This window comes from Artibeus jamaicensis, unplaced genomic scaffold (assembly GCF_021234435.1).
Source record: "Artibeus jamaicensis isolate MK-2021 breed Jamaican fruit bat unplaced genomic scaffold, CSHL_Jam_final scaffold_1019, whole genome shotgun sequence".
Taxonomy (NCBI): domain Eukaryota; kingdom Metazoa; phylum Chordata; class Mammalia; order Chiroptera; family Phyllostomidae; genus Artibeus; species Artibeus jamaicensis.
In genome coordinates this window covers 11,976,672-11,992,499 of record NW_026522025.1, presented here as the reverse complement: position 1 = coordinate 11,992,499, position 15,828 = coordinate 11,976,672, and the positions used below count along the sequence as shown (strand labels likewise).

General features: G+C 36.6%; 1 protein-coding gene across 2 annotated transcripts in view; it reads right to left on the bottom strand.

The window, feature by feature from the left end:
• Positions 1 to 7,492: 7,492 nt before the first annotated feature.
• Positions 7,493 to 15,828, bottom strand: part of ATG4C (autophagy related 4C cysteine peptidase) — an 86,253-nt gene continuing 77,917 nt past the window's right edge. For both annotated transcript variants that reach the window (XM_053655485.1, XM_053655484.1), the window contains exon 11: positions 7,493 to 8,636. In XM_053655485.1, the coding sequence (XP_053511460.1) occupies positions 8,469 to 8,636 (168 nt within the window). In that variant the 3' untranslated portion in view covers positions 7,493 to 8,468. The remainder of the gene's footprint in view (positions 8,637 to 15,828) is intronic.

Below are 15,828 nucleotides of genomic sequence, written 5' to 3'. Positions count from 1 at the left end.
GAAAAGGATCAGACACAAAAGGCCACATAGCATATGATTCCATTTGCATGAAACACCTGGAATGGGCATATCCATGCAAAGAGGAATTAGATTAGTTAACAGGTACTGGGTCTTTTTTTTGGAGCAGTGAGTATGTTCTGGAATTTGATAGTGGTGATCATTGCACAGCTCTGAAAATATTAGAAACCATACACTTTATTTTTTAATAAATTTTTCATTGATTTTTAGAGATAGAGAGAAACATCAGTTTGTTGTTCTACTTAGTTATGCATTCATTGGTTGATTCTTGCAATGTGCCCCGATGGAGGAACAAACCTGAGACCTAAGCATATTAGGATGACGCTCTAACCAACTGAGCTGCCTGTCCAGGGCAGAACAGTACACTTTAAAACGATGAATTACAATTCAGTAATGCTGTTACTTAGAACAAAAAACACAAGCTACCACTTCACGCTGAGTAGCATGGTTAAATAAAAAAGACAGACTTCTGTATGTAATCTGATTTTCCTAAAGCACCTTAGATATTATGAAGTTGGGACTTTGGGACATCAGCTGACGAACACTTTGAGCTTTAAGCTGATGCTGCCTGCCAGCCAGTAGTATCACAGTCTTTGTATAGCAGGTTATACACTATTGGATTTTACACTTCATTTCCCCTTATTTTGTAAACCTGACATGAAAATGGAAAAAGGAAAGTGTTAAAACTCGTGAAAGACATGTACATTTCGTAAATTTAGTATAATTAGTATAAAGACAGAAACAATCATTAGCCTCAAAGAAATGCTCACTGGACTTCAAGGCAATCAAACTGTGTGTTGGAGTACAAAAGAACAAAAATAAAGACACCTATGAAATGCTGTAATTGTATCATCCAAGATCATGTCAAGCCTATATGATTAAAAATAATTTTATAATTTTAAAAATATTCTATAACATTTTACACTATCTGGGACATTGTTTGAAAACATATATTGTTCAGTTCCCTCATTCAACTGTTTTAAGTATTTACAGAAACATATTACATACAAAAATAAGAGTCCCTCTAAGTATAGACAAAACTGGCCAAGCACAGTAGGTCAGGATTAGCAACCCGTCATAAGACACAGGAAAAACTGCTAATGTAAGTCAGAGGCTTCAGATTACATCAATATATAAATCAAACTATAAAAGACTCAGTGGTGGCCTTCTCCATTAAATAAAATAGGTCAATTAAAAAATCAGAATCAAAATTCAACCTATTAAACATGCTTAAATAATGTGAACATGAACACAAAACAGAAGGAAATAGACAACTGAAAATACTATGTTGAGGCAGTAGAAGTGTGGGATGGATGTTTTTCTGTACTATTTGAAATCTTTTGGAATATACTATATATATATATATATATATATATATATATGGGTATATATATATATATATATATATATATATATACCCATTAAAACTCTTTGATTAGTTACTAGAATGCTGACCATAGCCTCTCCTGACTTGTTCCATTATGGGATCATCCAAGTCCCAGGACTTACACTAAAAGTTATGCTCCCTGGCACCGTGCAAACTGGCAGTCGGATGTCCACTTCCTAGTATTGGTCAGTGTTTACTTTTTTCCAATGCCTACATCAAATTTTAAATCATCCCAGTCTGTGATTAAGAAGTACAAGTTGGTTGTTACAGAATGGTCATAGGAATGTAAAGTACAGCACAGGGAATGTAGTCAATAATATTCTAATAACTACACATGGTGTCAGATGTATATGAGATTTATCAGGATGATCATTCAGTGTTATGCAATGTCTAATCACTGAGATGTACACCTGAAACTCATACAATAATGTAATTAACTGTAATTAAAAAATAAAAGTAATTTTTAAATAATCACCTCAGCCTACAAGGCTTTCTAATTCATATATTTTTAAAATATATTTTATTGATTATGCCATTACAGTTGTCCTATTCCCCCCTTCATTCCCCTCCACCCTGCACACCCCTCCCCCACCATTTCCCCCCCTTTAGTTTATGACCATGTGTCTCAAGTTCTTTAGATTCTATATTCCCTTACTATTCTTGCCCTCCCCCCTATCTATTTTCTACCTACCATCTATGCTACTTATTTTATGTACCTTCTCCCCTCTTCTCCTCCTCCCACTCCCCTGTTGCTAACCCTCCAGGTGATCTTCATTTTTATGGTTTACTCCTGATCTAGCTGTCCTCTTAGTTTGCTTTTGTTTTAGGTGTGGTTGTTAATAACTGTGAGTTTGCTGTCCTTTCACTGTTCATCTTTTTATCTTCTTTTTCTTAGATAAGTCCCTTTAACATTTCATATAATAAGGGCTTGGTGATGATGAACTCCTTGAATTTGGTCTTATCCGAGAAGCACTTTCTGTCCTTCCATTCTAAATGAAAGCTTTGCTGGACAGAGCAATCTTGGTTGTAGGTCTTTGGATTTCATGACTTGGAATAGCTCTTTCCAGCCCCTTCTTGCCTGTAAGGTCTCTTTTGAGAAATCAGCAGACAGTCTGATGGGAACTCCTTTGTAGGTGACTGTCCCCTTAGCTCTTGCTGCTTCTAGGATTCTCTCCATTTTAATTTTGGGTAATGTAATGATGATGTGTCTTGGTGTGTTCCTTCTTGGGTCCAACTTCTTTGGGACTCTCTCAGCTTCCTGGATTTCCTGGAAGTCTATTGTCTTTGCCAGATTGGGGAAGTTCTCCTTTATTATTTGTTCAAATAAGTTTTCTACTGGTGGCTGTTCCTCTTCCCCTTCTGGTACTCCTATAATTTGGATATTGGAGTGTTTAAAAATGTCCTGGATGATGGTCCTAAGCCTCTCCTCATTTTTTTGAATTCTTGTTTCTTCATTCTTTTTTGTTTGGTCATTTTTTTCTTCCTTCTGGTCCACTCCCTTGATTTGAGTCCCAGTTTCCTTTCCATCACTATTGGTTTCCTGTGTATTTCCCTTCATTTCAATTAGTTTAGCCTTCATTTGTTCCTCTAATTTGTGACTAAAATCAACCAATTCAGTGAGCATCCTGATCACCAGTGTTTTGAACTGTGCATCTGAAAGGTTAGCTGTCTCTTGGTCGCTTAAATTTATTGGCTCTGGGGCTTTGAGCTGTTCTTGAGCCATAATATTTTGGTCTGTTCCCACCTGTTATGTATGAGGAGCAGAGCCTTAGTTGTTTACCAGGGCGGGGCCACCCAGGTCACTGGGTTGTGACGTTGTATGTGGGGGCGGGGTCAAAGACGGCAGATGGCGTTTGTTCTGCTCTCTCAGATTTCTGTCCCCTCTGCCGTTTCCCACGAGCAAATTGGGCCCTTCTGGTGCTGGTTCCCAGGCGTGTGGGCTTGTATACCCTCCAGGACCCTGTGGGTCTCTCGAACAAATTCTTTGTGAGCCTGGGAGCTTCTCCCGGCACCTCGACCCTGAAAGTCTTTCCAATTGGTGCTTTCAGGCTCTAATTCATGTTGCAGCCACCTTGCGCCCTCACTGGGTCCGCCAACAGCTGCTTGCAATCCTGCGCTCCTGAGCTCCTGGGTCTGGTCCAGTTGATCTTTCCTGCCTGACCCGGCTCCGCTGCTGACTCTGCCCCGCCGCTGACTCTGCCCCGCCACTGACTCTGCCCCTCTTACCAGTCTGGAGGAAAGGTTGGTTGTTGTCAGACTTCCATACAGTTCAATTTTCTGTGGTTTTACTGCGTTTTTGTTACTAAAGCTTTATTGTCTTTAAACCTGGTTGTGCGAGGAGGCACAATGTTTCCACCTATGCCTCCATCTTGGCCGGACTTAATTCATATATTTTTATCTGTGTTAGTTTACTAGGATGTATTTGCCTAGATACACTCAAAACTTATTGTCAATAATTCTCTAACCCTTTTGTTATGAGACTCGTATTGAATTTCTAACTTTCCCATTTATCCTTCCTGCTTATAAAATAACTTATGAGTTCCTAATTCTTACTAGTTTATGCTATCTTAGTATAAAATATAACATGTATTGTATTTATAATTATCAGCTTCATTTTCAGTAATTTAAATGAAAAATTAGTACCTGCCAGATTTCTTTATGGCTCACTCTCAGCTGACTGCTATACTTGGACTTACAATAGGAGAGGGCTGAGTTTCTAAATTTCTGGAGAATTGGTTGGAGAGTGGCACAGTAACTTCCTACCTAATAACAAACATATATTCCCCAGTTTTAACATATTTTTCTTATTGTGAAAGAATAAGTGAAATTTTATAACTGTAGCTGTGAATGATTTGGGCCATTGCTTGCCACCAATTGTCAAGGAGAACTGTAAAAAAGAAAGAAAAATGCTAATTCAAAAATGTGTCTGCAATACTGAGTCTAAATACAATATTTTTCAAAGTTTATAGGCAAGAAAAAGTCTTTATATACCCATGAAAAGCACACAAAAATGCTCGATTTCTAAACTGATTTAAGATTTAAACTATAAAATGATATAAAATTTATATATTAGAATCAATAGGATGTCTCCACTTTTTCCTGGCCTGATGTTTCACATTTTCAATTCAGTATCTTGAGATATTTGGTCTAAAAGCACAATTGAGTAGAGTCCTATTGAATTGTGGCTGACTGACAATACCGGGGCTATAATCAATATTACCTGATAAATATTCTAAAATTTTTTAAAAGACACGTGTTCTTCTTTTTATAGAAATAATAATCCCTTATCCTTTCCAAGAAATTGCCTCTGTCAATATATTCTAGGTATCTTGCTTCTGTTTTACAACTATTTTGAATCCTTAGTTTCCTACTTAAGTCTGTTTCAACAGAAATTCATATCATTATCTAATATTTTTAAATGTTCTTCTCCATTCTTTCTCTTGCTTTTTCCTGTTTTTTTTTTTAAGAATCCTTTATAATGTTTTTATGGCTGTATAGTCAAAAAGACTTACTATATTTTTCAGAGCATAAGACACACCTAGGCTTTAGAGGAGAAAAATAGGGGGAAAAGTTTTGAAGCAAAAAATGTGGTAAAATATTTAATAACATAAATAACATAATATTTCTCCAATGTAAATGTAAGCAGAACTCAACAACAGCATTAACCACCATTATTCCTCCCAAATTTGGGATGGCAAATGCGGGGGACATGGGGAGAGATAGTGCATCTTATAGTCTGAAAAATATGGCAGATATACAATGTAAGCTACAAAGGTGATCTCTGATTATGAAAATGAAACTTGGTCCCAGTACCAAAAAAATTAGCAGATAAAAGAAAAATAAAACTGGATTAGTATGGTCTGACCAAAAATACAGTGCTTTTTGGTATTAAATAATAGAAGTAACTAGACATCTCTGAAAAAGGTGAGATTTCTGACCTAAAATTGAGTATATTATACAAATAAGTCATTTTTGCTGTATTGTTGATTTAATTCTTCTAAAAACAGGATAGAATTAACATATGTAACATAAAATACTTTTAGATATGTTTGTCCTTGGCCAATGTTAAATCCTAAGGTTAGCAGAATACAAAAAGGACCTAAAATTTTAATTTGCCAAAGTTATCTTCTCACTAATACAGATTTAATGGGGTTAGTTTAATGTAAAAACAGGAAAAAATCGATACCTCAGGGAAATTCTTTCAGATATACTTACACTATAAAGGATCTTTTCATTCATTCATTCATTCAGCAAATGATGAGTCTCTGGTTTGCCTGCTGGTGGGTTAATACACTGACAAAAGGGGATTCAAAGTGTCAAGTCTTAGGAAGAAGAGAGAAAAGAAACCTTCACCATCAAAAGTCCCATCAAGCATTTTAAAAATTCATTTCTAAAATGTTAATGGCAAAATCTAGTATCTTAATATTGATATCCAAAAGGAGGGTCCTCCCATCATAACTCTAGCAGAACACCCATCTGAGAATCTTTTCTTCTTTTACTTTCCTTCATTCCAGGCTGAAAAAAAATTGTCCATAAGCCTTATTGACTGAGTTTACTGGCTGTCAGAACTTGAAATGAAATCTGTGTTCAGAACAAAGTCTGAAACCAGAATATGCAGTATTTCTATTCTAATTATAATACGTAGTTTTGTCACTGCCTTTCCAATAAAAGATTATCATAACTTTCTTTTTTTTTAACATTCTTTTTAGATTTTATTTATTTATTTTAGAGAGGGAAAGGGAAGGAGAAAGAGAGGGAGAGAAACATCATTGTGTGGTTGCCTCTCACATGCCCCAAACCGGGGACCTGGCCTGCAACCCAGGCATGTGTCCTGACTGGGAATCGAACCAGGCACCATGACCCTTTGGTTCACAGGCCCTGCACTCAACCCACTGAGCTATACCAGCCAGGGCAGATTATCACAACTTTCTGGTCCTCAACTGAAGTTGAATTAATAGAGAAAATAAATCCATCAGCCTATTTCTCAATTTTCATGAACGCGTGCATTAATTTGTATGTATTATTAAATATTTTTAATAATAATTTCTAATTCTAAACATTAATTCTCCATCATGGGGATGAGTGTTTGGTAAGATTTGTTTGTCTATACAATATTCTGAGTATTTTTTTAAAGACTGTATTTATTTTTAGAGAAAGGGGAAGGGGGGAAGAAAGAGAGGGAGAGAAACATCAAAGTGTGATTACCTTCAGCATGCCCCCTACTGGGGACCTAGCCCACAACCCAGGCATGTGCCCTGACTAGAAATCAGACCAGTGACCCTTTGGTTTGTAGGCTGGCACTCAATGCACTGAGCTACAACAGTCAGGGCTGAGTATTTTCAACATAATTCAATGGAAAGGATGTTTCTGCCTCCTCTCACATGTATTCTGTCCAGGTATAATTTTATCTCATTCCAATATCTTACTTAAAAATGATCCCCAAATATCCTAAGAACAGAAAGTTCTCAGCATGTAACTTTAAGCTTTTACAGAGTTCCTGTAAGAGATCACTTACAATTAGTTCTGATTCACTGGAAGGTACGGGCCCTCTTATTCAAGGTGCTTGTAGAACTCTGAATTCTGCAGGTATGTAGGAACAACAAATTGCAATAATTTAGATGAAATTGGGCATACCACTGGCTTCTTGTTTCTGTACTGCTTTGACCTTCTAGGCAAATTCATACTGGACTTATTTTGTTCAAATCTTATCTAGATAAAATGAAAATTTTAGATTTCAGACTATTTCAATTCAATAAACTATCCTCACTGGGAAATGCCAAACATAATTTGTCTCATCAGATACAATAAAGCAAGCTGCCCACCCTCCGTTTGCATTCTGCATGCAACTCTAAACCTAACAAATACGCTTTCTGATGGAACAGAGCAATGACTTTAAATGATGCACAATTTCATGTCTCTATAAGTCACCTTTTCACATCAAACATGGAAGCTCCGTAAAATAAATTAATATTTTCCTTTTGGAGCAACAATATTATTTACCTTCAGTACAAATAAAGAGAATTCATTGGAGACAATTTTTTTCAAAGAAAGAATTAAAATAATCCCATTAAAACCAAAACAAAGGTATTTTATGTTCTCATATCTTTATTAAAGTATTTATTTCATAATCCTGGCTCAATAATAACTCTTGTACTCTTATATCACAAATTTGCCTTTAAGCAACACATAACACACGTAAGGCAGATTTACCTTACAGATGGCCCCAGCTTCTAAACACCACTACACTGATTTACACAAATAACAAAAATTACATAGAGGAGTATCTGTGGGTATCTTTCTTGGTACTTATCTTTAGATTTTAAAACTGGGTAGTAAATAGAATTCCCATAAAATTTAATTTTTAAGATAAGAAACAAATACAATTCCTATCTTAAAATTGCCTTTATCTGATCTGATTGGATGCCACTATTATTAGTAACATAAACTTGAAATTTGTGGGAAAACCGATGCTTTATATTCACTCCTCAGAGAAAGCTAAACAGCAAGAACAATGAGAAGCCATTATAAATCATATTGCTAAATATTACCTAAATTCACAAGTCTGCTTATATAATTGTATGCATATAACAGCTAACAATTACTATTTAACATATCAAGATACATCCAAAAGTATCTCTTGGTTGTGTTAACACCAGGCAGCACAGAAGTCATTCTCTAGTCTTCTGGTCATTCATATACACTGAAGCTTTTGAAACTATTTGGTAATCCCAATTTGGGGGCCTGTATCACAAAACCTTCAGAAGACTAATGGCCTCAGGTGGAAGAATTCAAAGACTGGAAGGCTTGCCGTTAAGGTAGTGTAATACGACCTTAGTGAAATAGGAACGCAGCCAGAATCACTTGTTATTAATTAGAAATCAAGAGTCATTAGATCATCTCTCTTTCAGAAAAATATCCTAAAGCTTGTATATTTTCAAATGTTCTTTTTTAAAAGAACATATAAAATTAAGACATTTGTGAAAATAAACCAGTTTAATATATACTTGTTGTTCTTCATTTTCCCCTTCACATTCTTCTCATCAAGCGCAAATGTGCTTATCTTTTAAAGCAAAACAAACTCTTCTGTGCTAAATCTTTTTAATCTTCTCTTTTCATCCTCTGAGAAAAGGTCTTCTTTATTGGTTGTGGTAGATGTAAAATCATAGTCTCTGGAATGACCATTTACAAAAGTAAATAAGGGGTATTTCTCTTTAGAAGAAATTTTCAGCATCTGTAACAGAAAGTACAGAAAAACCCTTTATCTAACAGTACACAGTAGGACCACATGACAAAATCTAATGTTTTAGCCCTGAATCTCTCATTAACTTCTCATTTACATTTATTTAGTGCTATTGCTTTAATGTTCTGGCTAAAAGACAAAATTGATGACCACTGTGTAGTTTATTCAAAGTGGAGAAGTTTACCTGCTTCTCCATTAGGACTAGCAATCAAAAACTAAGTACCATCCCCGCAACCCCAAAGTAAGTCTTCAGGTCACATTAGGTTGAAGGCTTACTATAAAGAGTTAATATTTATATCCTTTTAGTAGTAGCAGACAACATAACAAAATGGTATAACTGACTACAGTAAAATATTGTAAAAGACTGCTTGGTACCAGAGAAAGAAGCATTAACCGAGTAGAAAGATCCATTCTAATCTCAGTTCCACAACTTACCTTGATGTAACTTTCAACAAATCACTCTATCTGAGTACCATCTATCAAACAGGGCAACAGGTATCCAATCTCCTTACCTCATGAAATTTTTAAGATGACCAAAAGCAATAATAAAAAGTTATTTCTAAAAATTAAGTTTGGTCTTTCTAAGGATCACTATACTGGAAAAAATACTTCTGCAAAAATCTAGTCAACATAATATAGAGTAATCTTATACATACATAGTAGTAGTCTACACTTCACATACTGCCTTCTAGAGTCACATTAGATCATCCAGAAGTGAAAAAAGCAACAAGTGGAATTTTGTGGGGACACTGGCAACCTTCAGAACCTTTGCCAATTTGGTATTCATTGACAAGCCAACAACCATTCTAAACTATTTAAATCTTTCTGTTAAAAAAAAGTAAGCAATTTTCATTAAAAAATACATTTAAATTTCTGATGAAGGGTGTTTTGATAAAATTCAATGTTTCTATAAGTAACCAAAAACTATAAGAAGGATTTTGAAAAGTTTATGAGATTTACAAAGAATGCCAGAAAGAATACCAAGAGTACTTAAACAAGGGTGGACAAAAGTAGATTCATATTTATTCATATGAAATATAATTCAATTAATAAATAATAATACAAGAATAGGCTCTATGTTTCATGTACTCACAACTATAAACCTACTTTTGCCCACCTGGTACATCGTTCATCATGATCAATTAAATATAATCTCTTCTTAAAGGATAATTTCTGGGGTAAAAAACAAATTTTATCAAATGTCGATATTCAACCAAAGGGTAATCAAATTCTTAAATATTACATTTACAGATTCTCTTGAAACATGGCTAAACTAAATATGTATACCTGGCACACAGATATAATGTTAAATTTAAAATATTTCAATGGGAGAGTTAATATAAAATACATTTTAATTGAATAAAAGTACACCACTTAAAAACAATGAAGTACTTAAAAAACTAGATGTGATAAAAATCAGATTCTATAATTCATTCTGTGCTCCTAATTTACATATTGCTCAAATTTATTTTATTTATAGTCTACCAAAAAAGAAAAAGAAAAAGGGCAAAAATGTGCAAACTGAAAAATAAAAGAGAGAGGGCATCTCATCGGTCAGTGTCACTTACAGCCAATGGCTGGACTAGAGTCCAAAACTGTTGTCATTTTAAATTCATTTAATCTCACTTATAAAAATCCAGTATCTAATGAGCAGTTATCAGCCTATCATTTTCAAATCAACACAGCAGAGCTAACATTATCATCACTTCATCTTTGCTTTCAAGATTATGAAAGAAGTCATTTAGGTTTATTAGTTGCTCATCAGCTAAGATTCAAATCTGTACCCCAGAGCAAAATGTCAGAAAGGAACCCTTTAGCCTTTAATTAAAAAATTCACTTACTTTTTGCAAATTCACTTGAAAGGTAAGGCCTCCTAATGCATATTTTATTGATTTAAGCTTTGAGAATTATCATTTTTCTAGCTTTTTTGTGCTCAAAATACTTTTAAAGATTACCAAATGAAATATATATTTATGATGTACTCATGTGAGTTGCAAACTTATATCCATACAAAAACTTGCACATGGATGCTTAGGGCAGGTCCCTTCATTACTGCCAACACAGACAACAAAGATGTCCTTCAGAGAGTGAATGGGTTAAACTGCGGTGTATCCAGACACTGGATTATTACTTAGCCTAAAAAAGAAATGAGTTATCAAGCCATAAAAAGAGATGGAGGAACCTTAAGTGTATACTACTAAATGAAAGAAGCAAATCTGAAAAAGCTGCATTATATATGATTCCAATGATAAGACATTCTGGAAAAGGCAAAAGTATGGAGACAGTAAAAAGAGTGATTGCTAGGGGTTAGCATGGAGGGAGAGATAAATTGGTGGAAACAAAGAACTTTGAGGGCCAGGAAACCATTCTGAATGATACTATAATGGTGGATACATGTCCTTATACATTGGTCAAAACCCATGGAGTACACAATACCAAAAGTGAGTCCTAGTGTAAGTTATCATTACATCTGGGTGATGATGACATGTGCAGGTTCATCAGTGTTCCGGTGGGGACACTGGCCACGGGAGAAGGGAGCACATGAAAACTTTCTGGATTTTCCACTCTATTTTGCTTTGAACCTAAACTGCTCTAAAAACAAAGTCTATTAAAAATACATATGGACCTGGCTGGTGTAGCTCAGTGGATTGAGCATGGGCCTGTGAACCAAAGGATCGTGGTTCAATTCCCAGTCAGGGGACATGCCTGGGTTACAGTCCAGTTCCCAGCAGGGGACAGTTCCCAGCAGGGGACACACGAGAAGCAACCATACATTGATATTTCTCTCCCCCTCTCCTTCCCTTCCTTGCTAAAGATAAACAAATAAAATGTAAAAAAATATATATATTGGCCCTGGCTGGTGTGGCTCAGTGGATTGAGCGTGGGCTGTAAACCAAAGGGTGGCAGTTTGATTCCCAGTCAGGGCACATGCCTGGGTTGCAGGCCAGGTCCCCAGTGGGAGCCATATGAGAGGCAACCACACACTGATGTTTCTCTCCCTCTCTTTCTCCTTCCCTTCCCCTCTCTCTAAAAATAAAGAAATAAAATATGTTTAAAAATATGTATATTGAAGGGCAACTGAGTTGAGCAATAAGGTAAGTGATAACATAAATATAATACGTAGAGAAAAATAACTTTAGGACAAATAAAAATGGAAAAATTGAGACCCAAAGGATTTAAATTAATTTCCCAAGATGACTTAACATAGCAGCAACAACCAAAAGAGATAAACTGATAACCAATCAGTGGAATATTAGACCTCAATGACTTATCAGCATGTCTTTCCAATGTTCTCCATAGCTCTAAGCACCATATTACATATTAAGAATCTTTCTTCAGGCTTCTTTTTTTATAAGAAATAACTGTTGATTTGAAAATTTGATTCTGAAAATTTATATCAAAAGTGAAAACTTCAGCTTTCACTTTCATATTACAAGAAAGGACACACTGTCAAAACCTTAAAGTCCCTCCACAGTGGATAATAAAAAAATCTGTATGGAAAAAAATTCCAAATTAGATTATCTATATGACGTGGGGTATTTATCAACTGAAATACCATAAAAAAAGATAGTAAAAGTTATTTAGTAACAACTAGTCTCTTGATATTTCAACAGCAATCAACACATCTGAGCATTTCTTCATTACTTCCCTTGATCTCTATAGTACTTCCTTTTCCTTTTTCTCCTTTTTTCTATACTATTTCTTCTCTACCTTCTTCACTGACTCCACTTATTCCTGTATTCCAAAATGTACATATTAATCAATTATTGATCCTATCAACTACTCTATATATTCTATCCTCTCTCTTAAAAGTATTATCTACTCTCAGTTTCAACCATTTCACTATTAGCTTTTGCTAACATCCATGTTTTACAGATGAGGAAACTCAAATATCGAGGAGGTTAAGTGACTTATGCAAGCTCACACAGCAAGTAAATAGCAGAGGCAGGATTTAAGCTTAAGTGGTCTGGTCCTATTTTAACCACTATAGCAAGTGGGGGTGTGTTGCAGTATCAACTCGGAGTGATCATACCAAAATAAATGATCAGTTCTTCCTTCCAAAATCAGCTCCCTTCCCTATTTCTGTCATTGTTAACATCACAGATATTAATTAGGGATGGTTTTTATTGCAAGTGACAAAAACAAAATAAAAAAACAATAATGGCTTTATGTAAAAGGAATTCTTTTTATCATATAACAAAAAGTCTGGCATTGCTACTTTAGTTAATTAATGTCAAACAGTCTAGAATTCTCTTGGCCTTTCCCTCGTGATCGCAGAGGGCTGCTGAAACGCCAGGTCTTGAGTGTGCATTCAATGCAGGGGTGGGCGGGTGGAAGGGGAGTGACAGCATTGCATCTGTAGCTACTATTTAGTTCATCAGAAGAGCAAACACTGTCCCAGAAATGCCCAGCACACAGCCACTTCTATATCACTAGGCAAACGGCGTCTACATACAAGGCAGACCAAGAAAACTGAGTATCTGGGTGGACATACTGTTACCCCAAATAAAATCAGGAGTCTCTTAGCAAAAGAGAGAGGTGGATATTAAACAGGTAACTAAAGGTGCCTGCACACCATTCAGAAAGAACCATGATAAAAATAAAATAGGGTCATGTGGTAAGGAAGGGCTGAAAGATTTCTGTAGGTTATGTGGTCAGAAAAGGCCACGCTTAAACCTGAATGACAATGAGTCAGACATAAAAGTTTTAGGAGAAGAGCACTCCAGGCAGCAAAGAAACGCAGCCAGCACAAAGGCCGAGGATGCCAGCACACTAGGCATGTTGAAAGACAGCAGCATGGCTCAGGGGTGGAGGAAAGGGAGAGGGGACCCAGAAGCTGGATGACATAGGCCCTAGTCCACCACCTGAACAAGCGACCTAAGTTCCACTGTTCCCTTATACATTCCACCTCAAAACTTCTATCATAAACATTCCGTAACATTCTACACTAGTGTTTCTGCTCATGCTGTTTCTGTCCTCCATCCTTCCTTTCTGGTTGTAGGAACTTTATCCATTCTTCAAATTTCAGCCCAAGTTCCAGAGGTAAGTATCCTGTTGCACACTGAGTGAGCACTCCTTTCTGCAAAGTCCTATAGATCTGTCTAGTACGGGGTAAGGACTGCAAACACGGACCACAGAACTTACACAGTCCCAGGCAAAACCTGGCTGATACTTACAAATTGTGTGATCTCAGACAAGTTACTCCAGTCTGTCTCATCGTTCTTAGTTGGAAAATGTCAGCATTACAACAGCTAAGTAAGATGAAATGGTAGGGGTGGACTGCATTTTTAAACAAAGTGGTCAGATTAGGCCTCATTAAGGAGGAGACATGTTTAAGCCAAGACTTAGAGGTGAAGACATCAACCACACAGATGTCGCGAGGGAAAAGCATTTCATGCACGTGCAATCGCTCTGAGACAGGAGCCTGCCTATTAGCTAGAGGATCTGCGAAGAGGCCAACATGCCTAAAGCACAACGAAAGAGAGACAAGACAGGGACCAGAGTCTGAGGTAAGGGGGAAGGACATGGAGACACTGATCATCTTGGGCTCTGGAGAATACGTAAGGACTTTTTTACTTTTAAGTAAACTGGCAAGTCAATGCAGGTTTTTGAGGAAAGGAGTGGATGATCTGACTCACATGTTAAAAGGATTATCCAGGCTGCTGAACTGAGAACAGGCGGGACTGAGGGGGTTGGGAACTAACTGGGAGGCGGCTGCGGTAAGGGCAGCATTCAGACCGGGGCAGCAGCAGTGGGGGGGTGAAAAGTGGTCTGCTTCTAATATACTTTGGACATATAGTTGGTTATGGGGCATGAGAGGCAGAAAGTAAGGATAACTCCAAGGCTTTGGCCTGAGCAAACAGAGTGATAAATCCACCCTCAAATGAGATAAAGAAAACTGTGAGTGAAACAGGCTTAAAAGGAAAATAAGAAATTTGATTCTGGATCTATACATCACACATATAAGAGATGATGCACAGCAGCTGGGCATATATAATCTAAGATTTGGATGAGAGGTTTGGGCTAATAATATGATCTTGGTTTTAGCTGACTTATTTTCGATACTTAAAGCAATAGGACTAAATGAGGTCACCAAGATGAAGAAGACATGAGAACTGAAGACTAAGTGCTGGGGTGCTCCACCCTAAGAGGCCGTAGAAATGGGCAGGCAAAGGAGACTTGAGAGGCACTACCTGGTAAAGAATGAGGTAGACCACAGCAGTTTGGGTCCTAGAAGCCAAATGAAGAAGATGTTTGGAAGAGCAGTGGGTGCTCAGCTATCTCAAATGCTAACGTTAGGATTTGTAAGATGAAGACTAAGATATGACCAACAGATTTAGCAACGTAAGGTCAAGTGACCCCCCACCTGACCCCCACGTAGGGTCAAGTGACCCGGAAAAGCAATTTCAGCAGCGGTTGGAGTAAGAGCACTCAAATATTTGTTGACTAAAGAAATGATCACATTAATGAACTATTGTTTTTTTCTCTTACACACCTAGATGTAAAACAGACTTGTGTTTGGACTCTCCCTTTCACTTGCCCCAGAGTCCAGGTGGCTGTTTGGTCTTACTGACTCTGCTTTCACTCTTTCAAAACAGCTCCCTCCTCTCCAATCACACAGCTCTGTCCTTGTCTAGGTGTTTCAAGAAGGCATCACAACCCAGTGAAGCAAGGTTGGACTTGCTTCATAAATGATGCTGCAACCATCTGGAAAAAAATGGATACTTATACCTTAGTACATATACAAGTTCTAAATACAAAACTATAAAACTTGTGGAAGGAATGTAGAAGAATGTAGGTCATTGATTATTAAAGATTCCTCTGATACAAAATTTAAAAACCACAAAGAAAAAGTTTTACTGATTTGCTTAAAATTAAAGATACCATTAACAAATTAAAATAATAGCCTAGGAGAATATATCTGCAACACATGAAGCCAACAAGGGGCAGTATCCAGAATTATAAATTTTATTTGATTGTGCTAAGTGAAATAAGCCAGGCGGTGAAAAACAAATATCATTGGACCTCACCTATCAGTGGAATCTAATCAACAAAACAAACAAGTTAGCAAAATAGAATCAAAGACATGGAAATAAAGAACAATCTGATAGTAACCAGAGGGGAGGGAGGAGGAGGGTAATGGGGGAAAGAAGGGGAAGGGGGAAGTCAAGGAACATGTATA